At 43.1% G+C, this 26,401-nt stretch overlaps 2 protein-coding genes across 2 annotated transcripts in view; one reads left to right on the top strand and one right to left on the bottom strand.

Moving 5' to 3' along the window:
• Nucleotides 1–2,074, top strand: part of TRO (trophinin) — a 37,958-nt gene extending 35,884 nt beyond the window's left edge. Inside the window, 6 exon segments of the mRNA XM_037511664.1 lie at nt 626–693; nt 840–1,010; nt 1,013–1,114; nt 1,117–1,401; nt 1,404–1,482; nt 1,888–2,074. Coding sequence (XP_037367561.1) covers nt 626–693; nt 840–1,010; nt 1,013–1,114; nt 1,117–1,401; nt 1,404–1,482; nt 1,888–2,074 — 892 coding nt within the window.
• A 2,722-nt stretch (nt 2,075–4,796) lies between these two features.
• PFKFB1 (6-phosphofructo-2-kinase/fructose-2,6-biphosphatase 1) overlaps nt 4,797–26,401 on the bottom strand; it is a 98,361-nt gene continuing 76,756 nt past the window's right edge. Inside the window, exons 7-13 of the mRNA XM_037513052.1 lie at nt 24,665–24,872; nt 21,415–21,561; nt 12,166–12,270; nt 8,335–8,464; nt 6,308–6,370; nt 5,199–5,263; nt 4,797–4,866 (exon numbers count right to left, since the gene is read on the bottom strand). Of these exons, the coding sequence (XP_037368949.1) occupies nt 4,807–4,866; nt 5,199–5,263; nt 6,308–6,370; nt 8,335–8,464; nt 12,166–12,270; nt 21,415–21,561; nt 24,665–24,872 (778 nt within the window). The 3' untranslated portion in view covers nt 4,797–4,806. The remainder of the gene's footprint in view (nt 4,867–5,198; nt 5,264–6,307; nt 6,371–8,334; nt 8,465–12,165; nt 12,271–21,414; nt 21,562–24,664; nt 24,873–26,401) is intronic.

The following is a 26,401-nucleotide window of genomic DNA, read 5'->3' as shown; positions in this document are numbered from 1 at the left end:
CTTCTATAACTGGGTTAATGGCTTACACTAATCCCCTCTACCCCTACCTCCTTCTGTGAGTTAGGTTCTTGACCTTGTATCTCCTTTCCAGTTTTTCTATTTTTAATCTTCCATCAGTGGCAGTGAAGTGGAAAATGTCCAAAGTTATGTTGAAATTAATAGTGAAGGGGAAAACAATGAAACAACTGATGCAGTAAAAGGGGCCCATTAGAGGAACATTGCCACCTGGCACAATTAGCAAGTTTACTTTCTCATCATTTGCAAGTTCCCCTCTTGGTGACAAGGATGCATTCCAAGAGGAGGGGGGACAGAAGAGCAAGCAGACTCTTATCTTCTGCTGGCCCTTTCCCCTCTCCCCTTTAGTGAAACTCCCCCTTTTCTCATCTTCCATCTGACCTTCAAATTGTAACCCATGTTAGACTGAGTATAAAAGAAAACTTTGGTATTCATTCAGGGTCCAGATCTTTCAAGGAGAGAAACCTCTGTTATCTGTAGCCCACTAGTGTAGTAACAATAAACCTGCACCTACGTGTACTTAGTGTCGTTTGGTCCTTTCCAGCCTAACAAAATAGTTTTTCCACAGCAGCAGAGCTGACATTAGTTTTGGTGACACACCCATAATCAGTGCCAGATTCACCACTGCAGCCAGCATTTACTTTGGTGGCACATCCAACACTTGCTCTAGTTTCAGTGGTCTCCTCCAGGTCTCCTGGCTCCATCCTGCTCCTTCCTTCCTCAGTCTCTTCTGCTGCTTCTCCTCTCCCTGCTCAGCTCCACCCTCCCTTGAGTGGGGCAGGGAACCTGGAACTTCCCCTTTTCCTGGGGACCACCCTGTTACAGTGGGACTAGCCTTAACTTTGGTAGTGTGCCCAGTGGTGCAGTCAGCATTAGTTCTAGTTTCAGTAGGGAAGCCAACATTAACTTTGGTGGCACACTTAGTACCAGTGCCAATTTTGGTGGTAGGGTCAGCTCTAGTTTCAGTAGCCCACTCAACACCATTACCAATGGCGCTATTCTGGCTTTAGAGACACTGCACTACAACTGGCTTCAGCAGCACTAGCTTTGGTCAGGCACACAGCACTAGTGTGTTTTAGTGGTACACTGAGCACCAGTACTGGCTTGGTGACACACTCAACACTTGTGTCTGCTATGGTGGCTCTCCCTACTCCAGTGCCTGTTCTGGTAGCACACTCAGTACCAGTATCTGGTTTGGTGGTTCTCTTAGCACCATTGCTAGTTTTGACAACATATTCAGTCACTGTTTCAGTGGCTCTTCTAAGACCAGTGATGATTTTGGCAGTATGCTAAGCACCATTATCTGTTTTGGTGGTTCTCCCAACATTAGTGCATACTTTAGTGGTGCACTCAACACAAGTGTTGGCTTTGGTGGTACACTCAATACAGTACTGGTTTTAGCAGTGCTGTCATTACCAACTCCAACAACCCATGCAGCACCAACTCTGGCTTTGGCAGTGTGTTCAGGTGTTGGCAGCCTGCTGCCCTAAAGGGAGCCAGAGTTCTCTGGCTGTACCTGAGAGTACCTGTTTACTCTGCATACAGAATTCCAGGAGGTTAGAAGTTCTGCAAACAGAACTTCTTTGCAGAATTGACTCCTGTTCTCTGAGGACATACTGGCTTGTGCGCATGTTCTCTGTTAAGTAGAAAAGCTTGTTCCAGCAATAATTTATTAATTTGTATAAGCATAAACACAATCATGTGCTATTTTCTTATGCCTTTGTTCATACCTTTAATAAAAGCTTGTGCTGGAAGAGTAAAAGCGAGTTGCTCTCAATGGCACTCTCCCCACCCTCCCCCTCTTGCAAATTCATTTAGAATCCAAGTCTTCATTAATAGCTGAGAACTTCATCAGCTATCCACAGTATTCAGCACCAATGCTGATGTCAGTGGGGCAATTAGCACCACTAATTACTTTGGACAAGCTCCTAGCACCAGCATTGGTTTTGGTGGAACTCCCCTCATTGGTCTCTGCTTTGGCAGTGCTTTCAATACCAATTTATGTCCTAGTACCAGTGCCACTTTTGGTAAATGGGTTAAGCACCAGCACTGGATTTAGTAGCAGTCATCTTGGTGTTGGACTGGGCACCAATGCTGGTTTTGGCAGCACACTGCTGCTGGCTTTAGTGGTGACCTTAGCATCAGTGATGGTTTTGGAAGTGGGCCTAATACCAAATTTCAGAGAGGACTGAATACCACCATTGCCTTAGGCAGTGGTTCCAACACCAACACTGGTTTTCCTGGAGAATGCAGCACCAGCTCTACTTACAATAGCAGTGGAGTAAGCACTTGTACTAGCTATGGTGGTAGAGCCACCAGCCTTGGTCCCAGCTTTTCCTATGGATGGTGAGGTTTTGAATAATTACAACATTTCCACAGACAAGGTCGATGAGGATGGAAATAAGAGCTGGAAGACATTAACAAAACTTTGAAGTAGCAAGGCAGAGTGTGGAGGTAGGGACAAAGAAGAAAGTATGAGAAAACAGTATATTTGGTGCTAAAATGTGTTCTTGTTAGTGAATTGCAATAGGCTTTCTCATGGAGCCAAGGGTACACATCCTTGGAATCTTTGTTCAGAGTAATATAAACAGCTACTATAATCAATAATCTGAGGCTTGTGTGCTATGAAAAATATGTTTGCTGATTCTGCTTTATTGTGTGATTTTTTGTGTGTGCTATTGTATTTTGGTATCAGAGTTATGTTCAATTTGCAAAATGAATCAGAGATTTTTCTGTCTTTTAATGTGTTTGGGTTGTTGTGAGTGACAATTGGGGTTCATAGAAGAGCTAGAGATCAGTGTGACGTTTACTGAACATGGGCCCCAGCTTTAGGCTAAAAGGTAAGTATGACTTCAGTGGATAGAAAGCTTACCAGACAAGTGAATAACAGCTTCAACAAAGGTGTGTAGGGGGAAGTTCTGGAACAGAAGACAAAGAACTCTGGACAATAAGTATAGGTTCATTTTGATAATATTTTGTAAGAATGGAGGAATAAAGTGGGAGGCCATTGGAGGTATACACAGAGACAAGATAGGATTTTCTTAGGATAGGAGAGAGACTGAGCATGTTGCATAGACTGTGAAGGCAAAAGCAAATGGAGTAGAATAGGAGAGAGATATGGAATAGTTAGTAAGAGACTGATGTAACCCATCCCTGAGTAGATGGGATGGAATAGGGTGCTAGAAAATAGAAGGTGACTGTGACTTTGAACAGAATTTAAGAGTGACTATGGAAACAGATAAATGTACATTTGCTTCTGTAGTAGAACCTAAGAAAAAGTGATGGTCTTGCTGGATAGTTGCAATGTAAAGACAAAGGAACAAAGGCAACAAGTCTATGAGTCTGTCTCTTTGCCACTGTGACACTAGTACTTGCCTATATTGAGTGGTGAGTGGCTGAAGAGAGAGAATGCAGGATTCCAACTAATTAGGGATGGAAGAGCAACAAGGAGGGAAAGAACTTATAGATTGGGAGACAGTAGAGGAATCGAATCAAAGGACCATACTTTGCACTACATATTTCATGCAGTATAAGGACAAATATTGTTCATTCAAGGAATTCTACATGCATGCCTACTGTGAAGGAAGCACACTGCTAAGGACCCTGTGAATGATGCAGGTTTTAAGGACTGGAGGGCCAGTGGTAAGATAATGGGGTGCTTGCAAGAAATTAGAATGGGGAGAAGTTTAGATAATGTTAAGATTTACAATAGCTAAGCTTTGGAAACAACCCAAATGCCCAAAAATAGATGACTGGATCAAGAAGATGTGGTCCATATACACAATGGAATATTACTCAGCATTCAAAAAAGATAAACACATGCAATTTGCAGCAACATGGATGGCACTGGAAGGGATCATGCTCAGCAAAATAAGCCAGAAAGAAAAAGAAAAATGTCGGATGGTCTCACTCATAGCAGGAATCTAGAAAACTTAAATAAGAGACAAGGAAAAAGAATAACTATAAGAAAGTAAAAATCAAAGTCAACAAACAACTATGAACCAGAGACACTCTATGGGGGTAGGAGGGAGGGAAAGGAGGGATTGGGGTCAAAATAAGCGGGTTGCAATTGTACGGGGAATATAAAAATAAAATTTAAATTTAAAAAAAGAAAAAAAGAAAGAAAAAAAAGAAAAAAATAGATTCATGGAGTGGGTAGTTGAAGGGGTGATGATCACTGTAAGTTGATGGGGGACAGGGGACTGGTAGGCCAGAATATTGTTTGGATCATTTATGTAGATATCGAAATCACCCAGGATGGCAGCAAGATTTGGAGAAGAAAGGAACAATGTGTTTCAAGTGCAGATTCTTCTGTGAGCACATGGATGAAAGTGTCCTTTCCTCAGTCATGTTGCCTGCCAAGGAACAAGGCCTATAGGCACTCACAGGGATGTATCTCCCCCTTGACTTTTGAATGTGCTACCCAAAACTCTTCCTAGAAAGGAAGACTTCATCCATTCTATACCCCCACAGCACCAAAGTCAATTCACAGGATCAGGATCTTAAGATTATGTGGGTGGTCTCAAAATGACCTCTCTCCTCTTACAGGCAATAAGAGAAGTCTTTATTGATCAGGTAATATGAATCAAGAAAGAAAAAGCCTCTTCCAGAGTTGTACAGCTACTTGATTGTAGCTAGAAATCTAGAGCTGTTTTGGTGCTCTCAATGGGCTAGAAGAAGGGTTCTCTCAGAGAGGCCAAATCCAGAGTCTTCTCAAAGTAGGAGAAGAGAAAGGAGAAAAACTTCCAGAAATAGAAGACTGTGAGGACAGAGAAGTCTCCTGGAAAGGGCTCAGTAGTGGGCAGGGACAGTATCCAGGGCTTCATCTGGTTCCCGGGTGATGTCCACATTCTGGAATGGAAAGAGCCAGGATTAATAGGGAAGAGACAGAGCCCAGCCCCTCCACTACCCCTTGTCCTCACTATCACATTACCCTCTTTCAGGCAGGCCTGGATCCTGACCCCTCTTTGAGCAAGCCCCCAAGGATCTCAGCCTGAGGCCTTTTGGGCAGGGTTCCTCTAGTCTGTGTCTTTATAGTGCCTGGGGTCTGGGCTGTGTTTTCTGCATTTCTGAGTGCTGGCTATTCTACTGCCAGTGCAAAGCACCCAAGCTCTGTGGGGTTGGGGTGGCTTCTGTGGGGGACAGGTAGGCTTTAACCATGTGACACAAAGTCCCTCACCTACCTCAGGCTTCTCCCGGTGTGTGTTTACAGCCTCCACATTCAGGTAGATGGACTCCACATTGCAACCTCAGAAAAGAACAAGCCATCAATCCAGAAGCCCTTGAGGTGAGTACAATTCTTGCCGGAGGTGTCATTCCCTCCCCGTCATCAGTCATCACCACCCCACCCCAAGCTCGGCCTATGTGCAGATTGTGACTGCCCTGTAGGGAGGGACTTTACACCAGATGTGTGATTTTGGGGCCCACCGCAGGCCTAAGAGGAAACCAACAGGGTGTCCTCCCAGTCCTACCCCTAATAAAAGTTTCAGAGTTCTACAGGCCTCAGATGCTCAGTTGGGAATGGGAAGGAGATGAGACGAGATGAATTCTGGGGACTCCCCAAAGTCTCGTGGTCAATGAGGCAGCAATTTAATCAATAAACAACTATGGATGGAGCCTGGTAGATCTCCTGAGCTGTGTTAGGTGCCAAAGTGGCAGATGAGTCCTAGGGCCACTGCCTTGGGGTGATGGGTCACAGGCAGAGTTTATTTTGAGGACAATGTTGTTGTGGCAACACCAGAAGTGTGGGAGGTCACAAGGGAATTCTGGGGAGCCTCAAGAAGAAGGGTAGTATCAGTGGGACCTGGACCTGCCAGAGGAGGCCCGTTGCCTATGGAAACCCGCTTATCTCCAGCCATATGGATGGCAGCCTACTCCAGGCTGCAGTACATCGTCTGCCCTGTCACACCCCAGAAGAGATTTGATTTTTCTCTTCCTTGCTCATGAAAATTTCATAGTTAACTAATGCCCCAAGAGAGTCTAAACTGCCCAGGATAGTCTTTGAGCCTTTCTTCAATCTGGCATCAACCTATACTTATTCCTCTGGTTTCCTTCTAAACCTTGGAACTCTTGCTCAGTTCTCTGGCAGAGACAGTGAAACTTGGAACCAGACCCTGGATTTAGAGCATTCCAGTCCTTCTTCAATCTCATTTCACCAGTCCTACCACCACCAGAGCACCCAAAGACCCACCCAGGGAACCTCCCCCATGATTCTGCAGGGAAATTAGTAAGCAGTGGAGACATGTTCATGGCCTCTGTCTGCTTTTCTCCAGATGAAGGTAGAGGCACTCACCGTAAGCCACAGGTGTGAGTTTTAGCACTGTATGAAGAGGGCATTTGAGATATGGTAGCTCATCTGAAAGGGAGGAAAAGCAGAGTTCAGGACAGGGTGCCTGGAAAGGAACCACCTCCCCCTTCCAGCCTCCTTCCAACACCCTACCCCTTGGTGGGCCTCCCCAGGGGCCTACTCGCCCCACACTCTGCAGGGGACAGTGCTGAGGGGAGGGTGGGCAGGGAGGGAGCTATCAAGAGAGGTGGTCTCCAAAGCAGGAGGATGGAGGACCCTGGGGAGTGCAGACAGACTGTGCGTCCCCAGGAGGGTCAGGCGGGCCACCTGGAAGGGAGGTGGAGGTAGCCTACCTCCTGCCCCAGCATGGGCTTTCCACATACACTCCCCTGCCACAAAGGCCAAGGCACAGCACAGCAGTGGTTTCTGATGCCCTGCTCTGCTCCAGGGCCCCTGGATGAGCTGTGCCTGCATCCTGGCAGTCGTGTGCTCTGACTCCTCCTACACTTGCTCATGGAGGAGCATTCCTGGAGTCACAAAGGTGTTCTGAATAATCCCACACCATCTCTTGTGTGGGCCTGGAGTTCACTCACCTGCCAGCCCTGAGAGGAGGGATGGCAGGCCTGTTCTTGATGAGGACCCTGAGGCTCTGGGAGGGAACAACATGCCTCAGTCATAGGGCCAGGAAGTGGGAGGTGGGTCTGGACATAGAGCCTTCTGAGGCACGTGGGTGCTCTGCCCAGCGTGGGCTGCCACCTTGCCTCTGAGGGCTCACGGTGTCATAGGGGCAATAAGGCCACCCCTTGCTGCTCTGCTGACTCCACACTCTCACCCATCCAGGAAGACCATACTGCCCAGTTCTTCCTCGTTGCTTGGTCTGGATCACCACCCCTCAGGGCTTCCTTGCACCTGAGGTTCAGCCCAGGCCTTCAAGGCCCGCAACCAACCTCATGGGGTCCTGCCATGTCAGTTTCCTGATTTCCTGGGCATCCATCCTGCTCCTCCTCCTCATCTTTGTTATCATGGAGGTTGGGCGTAGGGAGGGGCCTTTTGTGCACTCTCTCATTTCACCCTCGCTGATCCCCTGCGGGGTAACTTTTCCCAGGTGCACACTTGGCAAACACTGGGAGAAGGGAGGTGACCTGCCTGAAGTCTCTGACCCGGTTTGGCCACCCCGGGGACAAAGGACCTGGGCAGAGCCTGTCTCGCTCTCCACCCCCAAGTTCCATCTCTCATGGCTCAGGTTCGGACTAGACCCTGGACATACTCTGAGGGTCCCATGTTCTCAGCCTTGTGGTCTCTCTGGGCCTAGTGGGCTGGGGGCCTGGATATTCGTCTAAGCAGGTAGGACATGGGTAAGGCAATGAGCAAACAGGTGTCTGTGTGCACCAAACTCCACATAGGTGTGAGAGGGAAGGGCCTCTGGAATGTGTCTGAGATCCACACCTCTCCCTGCCTCCTGAGCCCCGTGACCTCGGACAAGTCACTTTTTCTCTCAGAGATGCCATCTCCTCGTCCGCAGTCAGGGGTTCTGCACCATCTCACAGCACACAGGGTAGCGCTAGCAGTAGAGATGTGCCTGGTGTCAGAAATCTAGAAGCACAGGACCCCCACCCCAACTCCATCACCTTGTTCAGTGAGGAGATCGAGGCCCTGGCAGAGGAAATACTTGAACTATGTCAGCTCTCAGCTTCCGGCTTCCCATTCTGGATGACTCTGTTTTACAAATGCCCTTGGAAGCTGGCACCACGGAGGAAATCCAAGTCTGCAGGACATTGCACACTTCAGTGTGGCTTTGGACTCTCATGATTTTGCCCTTTACACAACTTCACAGTATCCCCATTTTACAGATAAGGAAACTGAGGCCAGAGAGGTTATAGTAATTTGTCAAATCTGGTATGTGAGAGAACAAGAACTTGAATTCAGGCATCCTTGTCCAGGGTGTTGTGATTTTAAATACTAAGATATAAACTGATGTTAGGGTCTCAAATCACAGCTATTTCCCCCTAGCATAACAGAGAGGAGAGTGGTACCTGAGCTCTTATCCAGGAAGTAGGCCAAGAGGCACCGCATGACAGCCTGATGGCAGATCACCAGTACATTTTCCTGTCGTTCTAGTTCCATTATAACTGGTTCCAAACGCTGAACCAGATCCTCATAAGACTAAAAATGAGAAAAATTCTTCATAAGAGAGGGAGATAAAACACATTTGCCCAGAGGAAAAGAACTCTAGACTAGGAAATCAGGAAAATTTGGTTCTGATGCCAAACTACACTAGTTGTTGACATAGCAGTACAATCTTAGGCGATTTACTTCTTAGAGTCATAGTTTCTCATATATTAAATGGGGGCAATCAATTTAGTGGACTGGACAACAATAACAAAAGTAAAATTTTCCATTACAATATTCCTAGAAAACTAGATAACATAGTCTTTTCAACTGTATTGCTGATCTTTAAAAAAATAAACATTATGAATACAGGGTTCCAAAAATAAGGAAAAACTTGGGGGGAAATGAGTGGTTAATGTTTGTAAAAGCCAAAACTTCCCTGGAGGCATTTGTAAATCACAACAGCCAAAGTTGTGACTTTTAAAAACTTTATATAGACAGGAGACAAAGACTTAGGTGCACATGCTAGAAGTTGGTACTGAGACGCTCACATAAATATGAAACCCTCAAATGACTACATTTTCAGTGAAGTTATAAACTAGAAAAATAATATATTTACAGACAAAGGAAACAATGTGAAAATCTATCTGTCTCTACTTGACTTTTGGTGGAAAAAATTAAGAGAAACCTCCTGTAGGAATGTACAACCCCAAGTTTACTCTTGGCTTGGTTTGTGGTTCAGAATTACACTACTTGTGTGTTTTACATAATGCTAAACTGAGAGTTTAATACAAAATGATTTCAAGTAATTAGCTCCTAAGAGTGTCTGGATGAAGCGAATGTAAATTCTCTCAACTCAGGCTGTATAGGACTTTCCCAGATAAAATTTTGCTAAATTGAATTTCACATAACATGCAAGGAAAATAAAGTATATTGCATGAAAATAAGCAGAAATATCAAAGAAAGATCCCTAAAAACTTAAGATGAAGGATCTACAACATGCAACAAATGTTTAAATTTTTTAACAAAATAAAATGTGGAATAAAAATGTAAGGAGGGCCTCCCTGGTGGCGCAAGGGGTAAGCACCGCACTATGAAGCAATCAGCAGCCTCTGCAGCATGAGTTCGATCCCCGGCCGGCCAGAGAGAAACCCACACGGCAAAGCAGACCTCTCTTGTCTCGCCCGCTGCGCCCCTCAGCAGTGTGTTTCAGTCAGTCTGCCTGTTCTGTTCCTCACTCTGTCTCTGGTGAATCCTCTCACCCCCCCATCTCTGGCCTGTACCCCAGCTCTTGTATGCAAAAATAAATACATATTTAAAAAAATAAAAATGTAAGGAAGGAAAAAGATGCTATCAAGTATATGATGTAAATTTGAAAAATAATTAGAATTTCTGGAAATGAAAAATATATTCATTAAAATTGCAAACTAAATACACAATAGATTAGATACAACTTAAGAAACAGTGACTTGGAAAATAAAGTTGAAGAAATCACTCAGAATGAATCAAAGAGATTGAAAATAAGACCAAAAAGTTAGGAGACACAAAAGATAGAAACAGGACTAACAGGTCTAATTGCATTTACAGAAGGAGAGAAAATAGAAAGTGAGATGGTGATAATTAATTGTGTAAGTTATGACAATTTTCCAGAATTGATGTTGAATCCTAATATTCAGTTTCAGAAAGTCTAACTAACCTCAAGCAAGATAAATGAAAAGGATTTAATATTTAGACATATCAGAATGGAACTTAAAAAAAAAATAAAGACACAAAAACCTTAAAAGCAGTCAGAGAAAGAAGAAACAGCAATTAGATTAATAAGAGACTTCTTAGCCACATCAGGAGTGCAAATACACTGGGGCTAATATCTGCTAAGAGAAAACAACTGTTAGCCTAGACTTTTATACCAAAATGGCATCTAGGGTCAGGGACCCTCCTCCCAAAGATATTTTTAAACAAAAAGAAAGATGAGTTTATTATTAATAGAACCTCACTGAAGAAACTTATAAAGGAAGATGGAAATTAAATCCAGAAGAAAGACTTGAGATGTGAGAAGGAAGAATAATCAATGGAATTGGTGAACATGTGGTTAAATCTAAATAAACACTGTATAAAATAACAAATGATTTAATAATGATTATAATTCATTAGGAGATTGACAACAAGTTCAACTAAAATACAGAACAGTAATTATCGTGTACTTTGAGAGAGGTAATGACCAGAGTTTTAAAGTTTTTATATTGTTTTAGGGGAAGGTTGAAGTTTAAGCTTAACATTTTGTTAATCATATAACTTCAAATGTCAAAAGTAACCTCAAAAAATAATGGAAATAAATTATATAAATTAATTATAGATTAGCAACTCTATTCCTAAAAAAGTGAAAAATAAACTAAGCATACAGAGCACAAAACAAAACAATAACTTTAAAGATATCAGTAATTAAATAAAATAAATGTACAAAACTTACCATTAAAAGACATATTTTCAGTTTATAATAATATCTACATAAATAAACTACATGCTGTTTACATGAGATGGAAAACAAAAATACAGAGAAATTGAAAGACAATGAGCAGATAAAGATGAACTAGGTAAATACTATCCAGAAGAATTTTTGCATAACTATATTAATATTAGGTAAAATACACTTTTAGGCAAAAAGCACTATTGGCAGAAAAGAGGTTTCCTCACTGTATAATTATAAAGCATATAATTGCCTAAGAGGATATAATTTCTTTAATTTTGTATGTCTCTAATAACATAGCCTCAAAATATATTTAAAAAATGATACAAACTCAGATTAACCTTATAATATCTGAGAAAGAAGATAAAAAAATACCCAAGTGCTATGTAATATAGCATACCTATTGTTTTATCTTCCCATATGTCCTGTTTCTCTAATAGTTTTTCCTAGGGCTTTATAACATACATGGAGTACGACTAGTAAATGCTATAAATATGAAATTATTTAAATGGAGGGTAGGTTGAAAACAATGAGGATTCACTTTATATGGATATAGGGAATTGATGGCCTGGTTTCTGTGGTGGCAAAGTTGGTTCAACTCTTAGTTACCGTACCTTGGGATTCCAACCCACTGTTCAGAGAGACTGGAACTTTACATACCTTGGTATTAACACTTCAGAAAATTACAGTAAGTAGAACTATTTTAAGTGATTTTAGTGAAAGGATAAGAAACAACATCTAGGGACTCCCTGGTGGCTCAAGGGGTTAAGCACAGCACTGTGAGGCAGTCCGCTGCCTGTGCAGCACCAGTTGGATCCCAGGCTGGCCAGGGAGCAACACACATGGTGCAGCAGGCCTGTCCTATCTTGCCCGCTGTTCCCCTCGGCAGTGTATTTCAGTCAGTCTGCCTGTTCTGCTCCCCACTCTGTCTCTGGTGAATCCTCTCACCCTCTGCACCTCTGGCCTGTACCCCAGTTCTTGTATGCATACATAAAGAAATCTTTAAAAAAAAAAAGAAACAACATCTAGGATAAAGGATCTCTCCCAAAAGTAGAGAGGGAATAAGAAGGTAAACATGTAACTTTTTTTAAAAAAAAATCTGATACATCTAGCCAAGAATCTGAGGCAGCCAAGGGATAGATAGATAATCATGTGACTTGCATGATGGCAGCTGCTGCAAAATGTGCTTTACCCTTTTTCTAAAGCTGTCTAGGAAACTAGAGAATTCTCATAGTTGGAGTGGAATACTGGGGAGGAATCTTAGGAGTCAAGTCACCCTTCCAAATTTTACCTCTCCTTTGGGATAGCGGTAGCGATATTTGTCTTGATCTCGTAGTGCAAATTCTTCAGGGTAGTTTTCCTGAATTTCTTCATAGGTCATCTCCTCACAGACACCCTGAGACAAAAGTATTCATAAGGTGAAATTCTCACAGCTTTTCCCATAGTTCTGAGGTCAGTGACTGTGGAGCAGCAGCACATGAGCATCTAGGTCTCTGTGAACACAGTTCTATGTTTGTGCTTGTCATCCAAGTGTATGTGTGTTTGTGTGTGCATGGGGCATATGACTGTGACAATGTGAGAGTGAGTGTGTTCAGGCTAAGTGTATGGTGGCAGGTATCTGTGCTTTTCCTCAATAAGTTTGTAGGTGTACATTGTACATATAAGTATGTGGACTTAAGGGTTTGTGACTGTGTGTGCTTGTGTGTATGCAGTATGCTTATGATGTGTGGTATGGTTAAGGCCCGATGTCTTGTGCTTGTGTATTTGTCTCAATTTATGTAGTGTGTTTGTGTAAGTATGTGTACAGGGTGTTTGAGCAACTGAGAATATGCCTGTGTGGGAGTCTCTATAGTTTCTCTCTTCATATATTTATAGTGTGTTTATGGCATGTCTATATGAGAGTGTGCATGTCTCCTCAGATTATGTCTCTGGTGTATATGTATGTGAGTATCTATGTGACTTTGTCTGAGATCTGTGTGACCTTGTGCTAATATGCTAGGCACTATGTATGTACTGAGTAAATATCCATGGTATACCTCTCTTCATGTGATGTAGATAAATACAAAGATTGAATTATGTCTATGCAATGTGTCCATAAGTAGCTCTAGGTGTGTGTCTATAATGTGTATATGTATACACATATGGTGTGGGTGTGAAGGGTGGATGTGTGAGAGAGAGCCTTGTCTTACCAGGTAGGTCCGTGTGTCTATGAGTGTGTCTATGAGTATGTTTGTGAATGCAGACACACTTGTGGCTGTCTGTCATTGTGTATGCAAGTGCACATGTGTGTGAAAATCCGCAGCAGTTGTCTTCCATTATACAGCATTTATGATTCCTCTTGCTGCTACCTTTGCTCCAGTATCTCTGGCAGATAAATGAAAAGGTATCCACAGACATCTCAGAAGACAAGAATTAATAAATCCTATAGTTTCAGAGTGGGCCTTGGGGAGATACACTCCCCTCACTCAAAGAAGGAATCAAGGACTCAGCAAATGAGTTCCTCAGAAGCACAAGAGAACTTCCTCAGTCCACTGAGAAATCCCATAAGTGAGGTGGCTGATGGTAGGAATGGAAAGTGATGTTGGGTTTTAAGGTTTTATTCTGGTTGTATAAATTCCAATTAGATATTCCTGTAGAGGAATAGTAGTTTGGTAGTTGTCTTTTGAGGGTTCCCTAGGGATGAGGTATACCACTCCTGCCTTAGCACACCGACAGCCCTGCAGTGTCAAACTTCTCTAACTGATACTGTGCATGGGAGAAAGTGTACCCCACAGGATACACAACTTCCCTTAGGATTGGCTTTGACTTTCTATTCTGAGGTATGATGGAACTTATTGCTTGTGAAAATGGTCATTGATTCCTTATTTTTTTTAAATAATAAATTTTATTTTTATATTCCCCATACAATTGCAGCCCCCCCATTCTGAACGCAATCCCTCCCCTCCCGCCCCCGCCCCAAAAAGTGTCTCTGGTTCATAGTTTTTTGTTGATTTTGATTTTCACTTTCTTATAGTTATTCATTTTCCTGGTCCCTTATTTAAGTTTTCTAGATTCCTGCTATGAGTGAGACCATCCGGTATTATTCTTTTTCTTTTTGGCTTATTTCGCTGAGCATGATCCCTTCCAGCGCCATCCATGTTGATGCAAATTGCATGTGTTTATCTTTTTTGAATGCTGAGTAATATTCCATGGTATATATGTACCACATCTTCTTGATCCAGTCATCTATTTTTGGGCATTTGGCTGTTTCCAAAGCTTAGCTATTGTAAACAGTGCTGCTATAAACATAGGGGTGCAGGTGTTCTTTGGAATTGATGTTTCTGTGTCCTTTGGGTAATACCTAGGAGTGGAATTGCTGGATCATATGGAAGCTCTATGTTTAGAAGGTCCAGAAATCTCCACAAAGCTCTCCATAGTGGTTGGACCAGTTTGCACTCCCACAAACAATGCAGAAGAGTTCCTTTTTCTCCACACCCTCGCCAACATTTGCTGTTGCTAGTTTTTTTAATGTGCCATTCTCACTGGTGTAAGATGGTATCTCATGGTAGTTTTGATTTGCATTTCCCTGATGACAAGTGATGTTGAACATTTTTTCATATGCCTGTTGGCCATTTGCATTTCCTCTTCAGAGAAGTTTCTTTTTAGCTCTTCTGCCCATTTTTTGACTGGATTATTTTCTTTGTTGTTGTTGAGTCTCATCAGCTCTTTGCAGATTTTTGTGATCAGTCCTTTATCATTAGTGTTGTGTGCAAAAATGTTCTCCCAGTTGGTGGGGTTTCTCTTTGTTTTTGTTATTGTCTCTTTTGCTGTGCAGAAGCTCTTTAATTTGATGTAGTCCAGCTGTTTATCTTTGCCTTCACTATCACTGCTTTGGGTGATGTGTCTGTAAAGATGTCTTTGATGTGCAAATCACGTAGTGTTCGCCTATATTTCCTTCTATATATTTTATGGTTTCAGGTCTTATGTCTAGTTCTTTAATCCATTTTGAGTTGATTTTTGTGTATGGTGTGAGGTAGTGGTCAAGCTTCATTCTTTTGCATGTAGCGACCCAGTTTTCCCAGCACCATTTATTGACCAAACTTTCTTTGCTCCAATGCATAGTCTTTGCTCCTTTGTGAAAGATTAGTTGACCATAAATCTGTGGGTTTATTTCTGGATTTTCTATTCGATTCCATTGGTCTGTATGTCTGTTCTTGTTCCAATACCATGCAGTTTTGATGATTATGGCTTTGTAGTATAGTTTGAAGTCTGGGAGTGTGATGCCTCCATTCCCTTCTTTTTTTTTTCAGGAGTGCTTTGGCTATTCGGGGTTTTTTGTGATTCCATATGAATTTCATCAATAATTGTTCTATTTCTTTGAAGAATGACATTGAAATTTTGATTGGAATAGCATTGAATCTGTATATTGCTTTTGGTAGGATGGCCATTTTAGTAATGTTTATTCTTCCAATCCATGAGCAGGGGATGTCTTTCCATTTCTTTGTGTCTTCTTCTATTTCTTTTAACAGTGTTTTATAGTTTTCTTTGTATAGGTCCTTTACCTCTTTTGTTAGATTTATTCCCAAATATTTGATTTTTTTTGTTTCAATAATAAAAGGGATGTTTTTTTTTATTTCTTCTTCTTCAGTTTTATTGTTTGTGTATAGGAAGGCTACTGACTTTTTCGTGTTGATTTTGTATCCTGCCACTTTACTGAACTGATTGATGAGTTGAATTAGTTTTTCTGTGGAGTTTTTGGGGTTCTCTATGTATATTATCATATCATCTGCAAATAGTGATAGTTTGACTTCTTCTTTTCCTATTTGGATTCCTTGGATGTCTTTCTCTTGTCTTATTGCTCTGGCTAGGACTTCCAGTATTATATTGAAAAGCAGTGGTGAGAGTGGACATCCTTGTCTTGTTCCAGATCTTAATGGAATTGCTTTCAGCTTTTCACCATTGAGAATGATACTGGCTGTTGGCTTGTCATAGATGGCCTTTATGATGTTGAGGTATGTTCCTTGTATCCCAAGAATTTCAAGGGCTTTTATCATGAATGGGTGTTGCACTTTGTCGAATGCTTTCTCAGTATCTATTGATATTATCATATGGTTTTTATATTTCTTTTTGTTGATGTGTTGGATAACGTTGATTGATTTTCGGATGTTAAACCATCCTTGTGTCCCTGGAATGAATCCTACTTGGTCGTGGTGAATTATCTTATGCATACATTGTTGGATTGTGATAGCTAAAATTTTAATGAGGATTTTTGCATCAGTGTTCATTAGGGAGATTGGCCTGTAGTTTTCCTTTTTTGTGTTGTCCTTGTTCGGTTTTGGTATTAGTGTAATTTTGGCTTCATAGAACGTGTTTGGTATTGTCCCTTCCTTCTCAATTTTTTGGAAGAGTTTGTGAAGGATTGGCACTAATTGGTCTCTGAATGTTTGGTACAATTCATTTGTAAATCCATCAGGTCCTGGGCTTTTGTTTTTGGGGAGGTTTTTGATTACCATTTCAATTTCGCTGCTTGTAATTGGTCTGTTTAGGTGTTCTGTTTCTTCTTTATCTAGCTTTGGGTGATTGTAGAGTTGTAGGAATTTGTCCATCTCCTCTAGATTGTTAAACTTGTTTCCATATAACTGTTTATAGTAGTTACTGATTACTCTTTTGATTTCTGCTGTGTCCGTTGTGATTTCTCCTCTTTCATTGATGATCCTGTTTATTTGTGCTTTCTCCCTATTTTCCTTTGTGAGCCTGGCTAGGGGTTTGTCTATTTTATTGATTTTTTCAAAGAACCAGCTTTTGGTTTCATTGATCTTTTGGATTGTTTTTTTAGTTTCAATTTCATTTATTTCTGCTTTGGTTTATTATTTCTTTTCTTCTACTGGTTTTGGGGTTTTTTTGTTGTTAGTTTTCTAGTTCTTTGAGCTTCGAGATTAGGTTGTTTTTTGAGTTCTTTCTTGTTTCTTGATGTGAGCTTCTATTGCTATATATTTTCCAGTGGTCTTCCAGTAGTGTGGTTTTTAATATCCATGAGGTAGGAAAGTTCCTTGCCTACTTTTTATGGTTTATTTATAGTTTGATGCCTTCATGGTCAGAAAAGATGGTTGATATTATTTCAATCTTGGTGTATCTGTTGATGTTTGTCTTGTGCCCCAGTATGTGATCGATCCTGGAGAATGATCCATGTGCGCTTGAGAAAAATGTGTACTCCATTTTTTTGGGGTTTATTGTTCTATAGATGTCTGTTAAGCCCAAATGCTCTAGGTCCTTATTTAGAGCTTTGGTTTCTTTACTTTTTTTTTTGTCTTGTTGATCTATCCATTCTTGATAGTGGTGTGTTGAAGTCTCCCACTACGTATGTGTTTTCTCTGATGTCTGTTTTCAGAGAGGACAACAGTTGTCTGATATATTTTGGTGCTCCTTCGTTTGGTGAGTATATGTTAATGAGTGTTATTTCTTCTTGAAGTATTGTCCCCTTGATCATAATGTAGTCACCATTGGGGTCTCTTTTTATTTTTTTGCGTTTGAAATCTGTTTTATCTGATATAAGTATAGCTGTTCCTGCTTTCTTTTTTGGTCCATTTGCTTGTAGGATTGATTTCCATTCTTTAACTTTGAGTCTATTTTTATCTTTTGTAGCTAAATCTATTTCCTGGAGACAGCAAAAGGTTGGGTTTTGTTTCTTAATCCAGGCTGCAACTCTGTGTCTTTTTATTGAAGAGTTTAGTCCATTTACATTTAGAGTTAATATTGATATGTTAGCATCTGTATTTGCCATTGTGTTTGTCTTTCCTTTGATTTTATTTATTTATTCTTTTAATAACTTTTTTTTTTTTGCCTTCTTTCATTGTTATTTGTCCCTCTGAGGTTCTGGCTTTAGGACTCCTTGTAGTATTTTTTGGAGTGGGGGTTTAGTTGTAATGAAATTCCGGAGTTTCTGTTTGTCTGGGAAGGTCCTTATTCTTTCTTCATAGAGGAAGGAGAGCTTTGCGGGATAGAGTATTCTTGGTTGGCATCTGTTTTCTTGGAATCTGTTGACTATGCCCTCCACTCTCTCCTTGCCCATAGTGTTTCTTTGGAGAAGTCTGATGTCAGCCTGATTGGCTTTCCTTTGAATGTTATCTGTTTCTTCCCTCTTGCCACCTTCATTATTTTTTACTTGTCTTGGATTCTTGGGAGCCTTACTATTATGTGTCTTGCTGTATTTTTCCTTTCGTCATGGAAGTTTGGTGTTCTTCTTGCTTCTTGTATATCAATTTTCAGCTCCTTCTTCACATTTGGGAAGTTCTCTTCAATTATCTCTTTGAATATTTTCTCTGTTCCTACATCTCTCTCCTCTCCTTCTGGAATTCCTATAACTCTTATATTTCCTTTCCTCATGGAGTCAGATAGTTTGCGAAGTCTTTCTTCGTTCTTTTTCCTTCGTACTTCTCTTTCCTTTTCTGTTTTGGTTCTTTTTATTTCTGTGTCTTCAAGAGAACTTATTCGTTCTTCCATTTCATCTATTCTGCTTTCATTGCTTTTCCCACAATTCTTTAGTTCTTCCATTAATTCTTTGATCTCCTGCATTTCCTTTACTTCCCTCTTTAGGGACTCAATTTCATTCTTCTTTTCGTTGATTATTTTTCCCTTATCATTGTTTTCCTTTATGACTTCTGTCAGTTTTTTAATCACGGCAATTTTAAATTCTCTTTCTGGAAGGCTCAGAAGTTCTTCCAAGTTACTGTCGTTGCAATCTGGGGCCTGGTTTTCTTTTTGTGGTGTGCTTTTTCTCTGGGGAGTTGCTAGGTTGCGTGTGGTTCTTCTACTCCCTACTGTCTGTTTTCTAATTTGCCGTATGCATTGGGACACTGTGTTGCTGGGACTGGCTGGCATCTTGGGTGAGCTTCTCTGCTCCCCTCTGGTTCCTCCAGGAGCCATCTGTCAGTTTCAAGCAGTCTTTACTGGAGAAAGGTCCCTGTTCTAAAATGCCGATGTGGGGACACACTCCCCTGTGTGCCTGGTCTCCCCCAGCGGTGGGTTCCTGCTCCCCCTCTGGGCTTGGACTGCAGGCCAGAGGGGGTCTGGCGTGGGCGAAATTCCCCCGCTCACCCCTGGCTCCTGAGGAAGCCTTCTGCAGGTAGTCTTTACTGAAGAAATGTCCCTGTTCTAAAATGGTGATGTGGGACACACTCCCTGCGCGTCCGGTCTCAGGCACACTCTTTTGCGCGCCTGGTCTGCTCCGGCTGTGGGTGCTCGCTCCCCCTGTAGGCTCAGACTACTGGTTGGCAGGGGCCCGGCGTAGGCTAACTCCCCAGCTGGCCACTGGCTCCTCCAGGAGCCTCTGTTGGTTTCAAGTCGCTAGGTGGCGCCAGAGGTCTCTCCTAGAGCCCTTGGGGAGCTGATTTTCCACCCCATGGGACAGGGAAGAGAGCGGGAATGGTAGGGTAAACCTCAATGGCTTTGGGGTGCTGTGTCTGCCTTGTGCCCCACTGTCGTGGAGAACCCACGCCCCGAATTTCGTGCCCCGGGTCTCAGTCCCAAAGCCCTCAGGTCCAGAACGCGGGCTGTAGCCCAGTTCAGTGTCCACAGAATAGAGTCTTTTGCACCCCACTCCCGTGCCTGGGTGCCTGGTTCCTGTTTACTCAGTGAGGGACTTTCACCTCAGTGAGGGTCTTCGCGCGCGTCTCCCCGCATGCCTAGGTAGCAGGCGCGGGGACCTGGGCAGCTGGGATCCCGATCTGCGTTTGCTTTTCAACCGCACTGCTTTTCCGCGCGATCCCGATCTGATCTGTGTTTGCTTTACCAGCGCGCCGCTTTTCCGGGCAAGCTTACTGGGCGGCCCGGGGCTGTGTGCTGGTGCTGGTCTCCTCCTGGGGGAGGGGGGCTCTCTTTAATGGCGCCCGGAGCTCACCTCTGAGGCGAATCCTGCAGGGTTCTCCACAGCTCCCGTTCACGGGGTGTGGTGGCTGAAATAGTTCCTTTCCACTCACAGTCCCGCTTGCTGCGTAGTTTGTTTTTGTTGGTCGTTTTAGTTTGTTTTTTTCCTCCTTCCAGTTTGTTGGAGAGTGCCAACTTTGTGGGTGGGGGAGGGGAGCCGGGTTCTGCGCTTTCCTCCCTTCTAGTCCTCTTTTACGGCCACTTTCTTCTTCGGGCAGTTTGCTGGAGTCGTCCGTTTATCTTCCGTGTCCCAGTTCTCACTGGGACCTGCCGCTTTTCCTCCCTATTAACTTTTTTTTTTTTTAATAGAGGCATGTTTTATTTATTTATTTATTTATTTTTCATTTGTTTTTGTTTATACATGCACTGGGTACAGTCAGAAGCGCAGGAGGGTGAGAGAATTCACCAGAGCCAGAGTGGGGAGCAGAGCAGGCAGAAGGACCGAAGTACACTGATGAGGGGAGCAGTGGGCGGCAGGAGAGGTCTGCGCGCCATGTGGGACCCTCCTCTGGTGGCCGGGAGCAGCTGGGAATCGAACCGGTGCTGCAGAGACTGTGGGCAGCTTCGCAACCCAGCGCTCAACCGCTGCGCCACCAGGGAGGCCCTATTAACTTTTTTTTAATGGGAGATCTTACTCGCAGAGTCTCCTCGCCGCCATGTTGCTCCGCCCCTCTCCCTGATTCCTTATTTACTTAAGGCAACTTGCTTAATCTGTCTAAATTTTATTTTCCTCACCTACAAAAGAAGAATTACAACTACCTTACAAAATGTTTTGAATATAAGATAATAAAAGTGATCAGTACAAGTTGTACAAGTCACATTTTTTTTAAAGATTTATTTATTTATTTATACAAGCACTGGGTACAGTCAGAAGCATGGGAGGGTGAGAGAATTCAGCAGAGCCAGAGGGGAGAGCAGAGCAGGCAGATTGACGAAGCACACTGCTGAGGGGAGCAGTGGGCGTGGCAGGAGAGGTCTGTGCGCCATGTGGAATCCTCGCCCTGTGGCGCGGGGTGGAACCGGTGCCGCAGGGGCTGAGGCTAGCTTCGCAACCCAGCACTCAACCGTTGTGCAACCGGGGAGGCCCGACATCTTTCCATTTTTAGGGCAGCATCCAAGTTCCTCAACATGAACGCTAAAGCCCTATGAACTGCCTTCCTTTCCAACCTCATCTTCCTTTTCTTCAGATTTCACAATGTCCCAGTTTCTCTGCTCTTCTATCCTTCAGTCCTCTGAATATGTTATGCTTTCTGATGGACTGCATATGAGCCTTTCCTTGTCCCTGGAATTAAATCTAGTCCTTCATCTCCAGCTCATTTCACCTGCTTATTAGATCACCTTTAGCTGTGTCTAGGAAATTACCATTAAGCCTTATCAGGAGCACCTCCACCTTTTAAGTGTCTTTATACTTTGCTTTGACATATGAGATGCAGTATCTTATTTAATATGTTTGGACAACTTGCGGGTAGAGACCTTGCCTATTTTGGTCTTTACTAGCTTCCTAAGTCACAATATCGCTGGCTATTGAGAAATGCTTGTTGAATTAATAATGTTTTTTACAGGAGCCACAACAGAGGCAAACCAGGGTATAAATCCACAGTGAAGCCCAGCCACCCATCAGGAAATCCATTCTTCTCACCGCATCAATCTCATTCAGGGCCTTCCATTGCTCATAGGGGACACCCAGAGCCTCAGCTGTCTGGATAGTTCTCTTCATGTGGCTTGTCCATACTTTCAGGGAACTGATGCCTTGGGATTGAATGAAGTTGGCCAGGGCATAGGCATACTGGAGAGTGAGGGTTCAGAGGAGAAGAGGAGTAGAGAAAGAGAGATAAAATAAGACATGAAAACAATCTAAGATATGCCATAAATTGTGAAATGGTGATGAACAAGCAAGATCAAGGAGTTTACAGCTACTAAAAAATGTGAAAAATCTGCCTTTTGCAATGACGTGAATGAACTTGAACTGATTATGCTCAGTGAAACAAGTCATAACATGAAAGAAAATTACTGATGGTCTCCCTCACTTGTGGAATATAAATGAACAAAGGAAACAAACTGGCCAAACACTACAAAAATAATTATTAGAATCTATGAAAAGTATGGTGGAGAAGGGGAATGGGAGGAAAGGGTAGAGAAGGTCAATTTGATAATATGATAGCACTAGAATTTTGGTGGTGGGTGAGTGAAGCACATACAGATATGTAAGTGTGACGTTATACCCCCAAGTTACATAGTTTTGTAAACAAATGATGAAGCAGTAAAAGTTTATTTAAAAAAAAAAAAAAGTAAAAACAGAGCAAAGTTTAAATGTTTCAAATTTATAAAAAGTAATTCCCTTGCTCATGTGCTAAGCATTAAGGGAATAGAAAAGGATATTGTGTGTCCATGTGTGTATATGTACATATGTGTGTGTTTGTGCATGTTCATTGATACTTGCTCACAGAACCATTCATTCATAAACAGGCCTACCTCTAACATTTGTGGGACTTGGGATAAAAATGCAAATGGATGCACTCTACCCACAGGCCACATCTCTTCTCCCATTTCCCATTCTGTTCTTCTAGATGCCTTCATTACGTGTTTGTTGATAATCCAGTCAAATGATCAAGTCATCTGCATATTCTATTTCCACCAAGCCTTTTCCTCCACAAACAGCAACCACTTGGTCACCTATTTGTTTAGGAGTGAACATTCCTGTGCTGTGGCTTGCTCTTAGCTAGACAAACCCTGGAAGAGGTTATGTAGGCACTGGAAGCAGAACATGAACTACAAAGGCAGGGAATATCAGGTTATGGGTATTCTGAGTATGATCTAGAAGCAGGGGATGTGGGATTTGGGGAACATTTCTCTGACCCTGTAAAGTCTCATTCCTTGGGTAGGGGTCTTGGTCCCAGATTCTAAGGGCATTCAAACATATACTGCATTCATGCCCTGAGTACTGGATAGCCCATTTTCAAGAAATAGCCTACTATTAATAGTAAAGTGAGGGGGAAATGGCAGCACCAAGAAGAAACATGAGGAGCTGAGGAAGCCTGATGAACAGGTGATTCACTCTTCCATGTAAGAGCATGTTATTAATCACAGCTGGTGTGTGAGGAATCTGCACAAATACAGAGACACAGTCATACATTTTTATCTCAAACATGGACATTGTGTACACACATTCTAATTATGGATTTTGAGTCAGCAGGCAGTGTGCTCTGGTGGAAGGAACCCTTCACTGGGATGTAGGAGTTGGGGGTTAAACTGTCCCAGCTCCTTCATGTGGTCTCCATGTAGCCTGGGACACACCCCTGCCCCTCTCTGGCCTCCTATCTTTGATCTGTGAGATGTGAACAGGATTAGCTCATGCAGCCTGGTCTCTAAGCCTCATGTTCGATAGTGGGCTGGAAGCACTCAGAATGCTCCCTGGCATACAGTGACAGCTACTGCGACTGACTGATGAGGGTGATAATCAATGACAACGTGCTTTGTAAACTGTGCATTGTGCACCATGCCCCTGAGTTTGAAAGCTGAGCTCAGCTGTATGTGTGTGCATGCACATGTTTGTGTGTGAGGGAGGAGTGCTGTGTGGAGATGGCCACCTGTCCATGGTGGACACTGAGCTATGTGGCCAGGGCCATAGATGGGCCAACCAAGAGACCCCTGGCTGCAGGTGATGTCATGAGAAGGGTGAAGCCTTCAGAAGCCTCTGATTCTGCTGAGGATTGAGAGGGGTGGGAGTTGGAGGTCAGAGTCCGCCTTGACGGGAGACTGCCAGTGTGAAGGTAACAGAAAAGGGGCCACGAAGACTGGGAATTCTGGAGCAGTGTCTTGCCTAGGACACCAACCATTCTACAATGCCTGCTGAGGAGCAGGCAGGAAGGCCTGGTTTTCAATCTTGGCTCTATCCTATATGGGCTATGTTACCTGGGCTGTTCTCTGCTCCTGCTTGGATGCGTACGCTGGTAATGGTAATACCCACCCCACACAACTGTTGTGAAAATTAAATGAGACCACACATATGGGAGCAGATGGTGCTGTAACTGTGGAAAGTATTAAATAAGAGGATTCTCCCTCCCTCCTGTACTCCATTTCCAGTTGTCTTACCCCTAAGCCATACTCTGAACAAGAACAGCACCTATGTTAATAAGCCTTGGCAAAGGACCAAATGCTGGGCAGATGTATCCTTTTACTTAGCCAGCACCCATAATGTGTTGGTCATGATGCTCAGCTAGAGGGAAGAGACTCATGCCAGGAGAGTCAGTATGGGGCAGAACTGGGAGAGATGGAGCCCAGGGCACGGTGGCTTTCCTGGGAGAACTTTCTGGACCATACCATGGGGCAGGAACTGGGCCCTGCTGGGAAGGGAGAGCAGGAAAGAAGCAGTTACTGATAGGGGACAAGTGCTAACAGTGTGATGACTTGCAGTGAGGGACGAGGTTGTGGCATTAACCCTGAGTATAGGAGAAGATGGATTCAAGGGTGGGACACTTTAAGGCATTTGTCAAAATGATGGTTACCAGCTGACAGAGGGGACAGAGGAGAGCAGCCTAGGTGGGGAAATCACACAAAGGCACAGAATTGTTAGAAAGATGAGGAGACCAGTGAGTCAGAGGAGTGGGGTGCTCATTGTAATGGGACTAGAGGAGCAGGCAAATGTGGGTCGGCTTCAAATGCCAGGACCAAATTCTAAGACTTGTAGATGATGTCAGCTCATGGGAGTCATTCAAGGATGGGTCATAAGTGAGTGGCTGATGAGACCGAAGAGGAGGAGTGACCAGAAATTATTTTTACACTGTTTCTGAGACCCCATCCTCACCCCAGTTGTCAGGACAAACATCACCCACCCACTGCCCACCTGGCCAGCTTAATCAGTACCTTGGGGTATATGGGGCTCTCCCTACCTGCTTGCCCCGAGCTGAGAGGCCAGAGTCACCTCCAATTCGGCCTCTGAGGTTGAGTTCACTCTCACCATGTCGACATAGGTAGATGGAGCGGGGTGTGACATGGATGTTCATGAGATAGTAGACTGTACGACTCTGAATGTGGTCCTGAACTCGGTTCACCATGTAGCGCGTTCCCACGTCGAAGATCTTGATGTATGACAGTTGGCTGAAGCAGCCCAAACAGGAGCAAGGGCAGCTCAGGGACTGACAGTGGAGAGGCTGATGCCAAAAGAAAGCCCCAACCATACCCTGCCTTCAAGATTCCTTTACAACCCCGCTCTCACCTATGTTTCCTCTAACAAGATGCCATGCTTTGACCTGTTCTGGGTATCTATTCTAGAAACTTGTTTCCTGGCCACCCTGAGGAGCTCATTGCCTGCGACCATTTCCATTTCCTTTTCTTAGTCTCAGCTTGAGTCAGTCTATATTTTTGAGTCTCAGTCTCAGCTTTAGTCAGTCATCACACTCCAGGCATCTGGCATTCTCTCGTCAGTGGTTCACACTTCTGTTATACTCAGAAAGAAACAATAATCCTGTGTCTCAGTCTGCCCCTGACATCTCATTGTCAACTACTGTTTTGTCCACTTTTATAACATTTCCAAAATTGAGTACAGCTCTCCCCCTTTTCTTTGAGTCCCTGCCATTTTTATCATACTTGATACTCCATATGTGCCTCATACAGGTACCTACAGCTTATATAAAAGCTATAGATTGTATCTGTGTGTGTCTCGTTTCTCACTCAGGAAAGGGTAGTTGGTTAGGTTTTCATTCTATCTACCATGCATTCTATGAACACCCCCTCCTCAGTTCCAAGTATCATGCATGGTTCAGGGACTCAGTATCTTCCCCTTGGGAGTTCCTAGGCCAGTCAGGAACATATGCTTGGAAACATGTGGTCAATGCTCAACACCAATCCCATGGTGACTCACTCCAAGGTGTATCAAGTACTGGGGAATAAGGATACAGAAGTAGTCCACAATACTTTGGGGAAGCTTGTGGTCCTTGCTTTGCTATCCCTTGAATTCTGTATTCTTTCATGAAATACTAACTATACTTGGTAATAATCAAACTATTCAGCAACCTGTCTGCAGAGGAGATAGGGATAGGGAACACTGACTAATCAGAAGACTAGAATACATGGATCAAAACTCGTGAGGTCCCTGTTGTGCCAGGAATTAATCCTTTAGTTGTTTGATTATAGTTGGTTCAGGGTGATCCCTGGAAAGAAGTGGGTGTACCTGAGCAGTGAGGTGACATATCAGCAATCCTGTGTGCACAGTAACAAAACCAAGTAAATAGAAATAGCTACGCTAATGCAAGTTGGATAAGGCATTGACTTGACTGATGAAATTGGCCTCAGTCTCTCCTCCAGTCTTCCTAGAGAAGGCCTTTGTAACTGCACTATGCTCATCATGCCAAGCTCTGCCTTCCACATTGAATAGCTGTCATAGGGCACTTGCATTTGCTAAACATATTTGTGTATGTGTATGAATATGACAGGGATTGGGTACTCAAAAGTGCATAAATCTTCATAAATATCCTAGGAAGCAGTTTTATAGGTGAGGAAACTGTGAGACAAGGGAAAAACAGTAATTTGCCTAAGGTTACCCTCTCTAACCATCTCATCTGTAACTCGTGGAGACTATTGGTAGAAAGTATTTCTATAATCTTGTTACCTGGTTACTCTTTGTCCTT

This window comes from Talpa occidentalis, unplaced genomic scaffold (assembly GCF_014898055.3).
Source record: "Talpa occidentalis isolate TD23 unplaced genomic scaffold, MPIMG_talOcc4v2.1 talOcc4.15, whole genome shotgun sequence".
Classification (NCBI taxonomy): Eukaryota; Metazoa; Chordata; class Mammalia; order Eulipotyphla; family Talpidae; genus Talpa; species Talpa occidentalis.
This window is presented reverse-complemented; position numbering and strand designations above follow the sequence as displayed.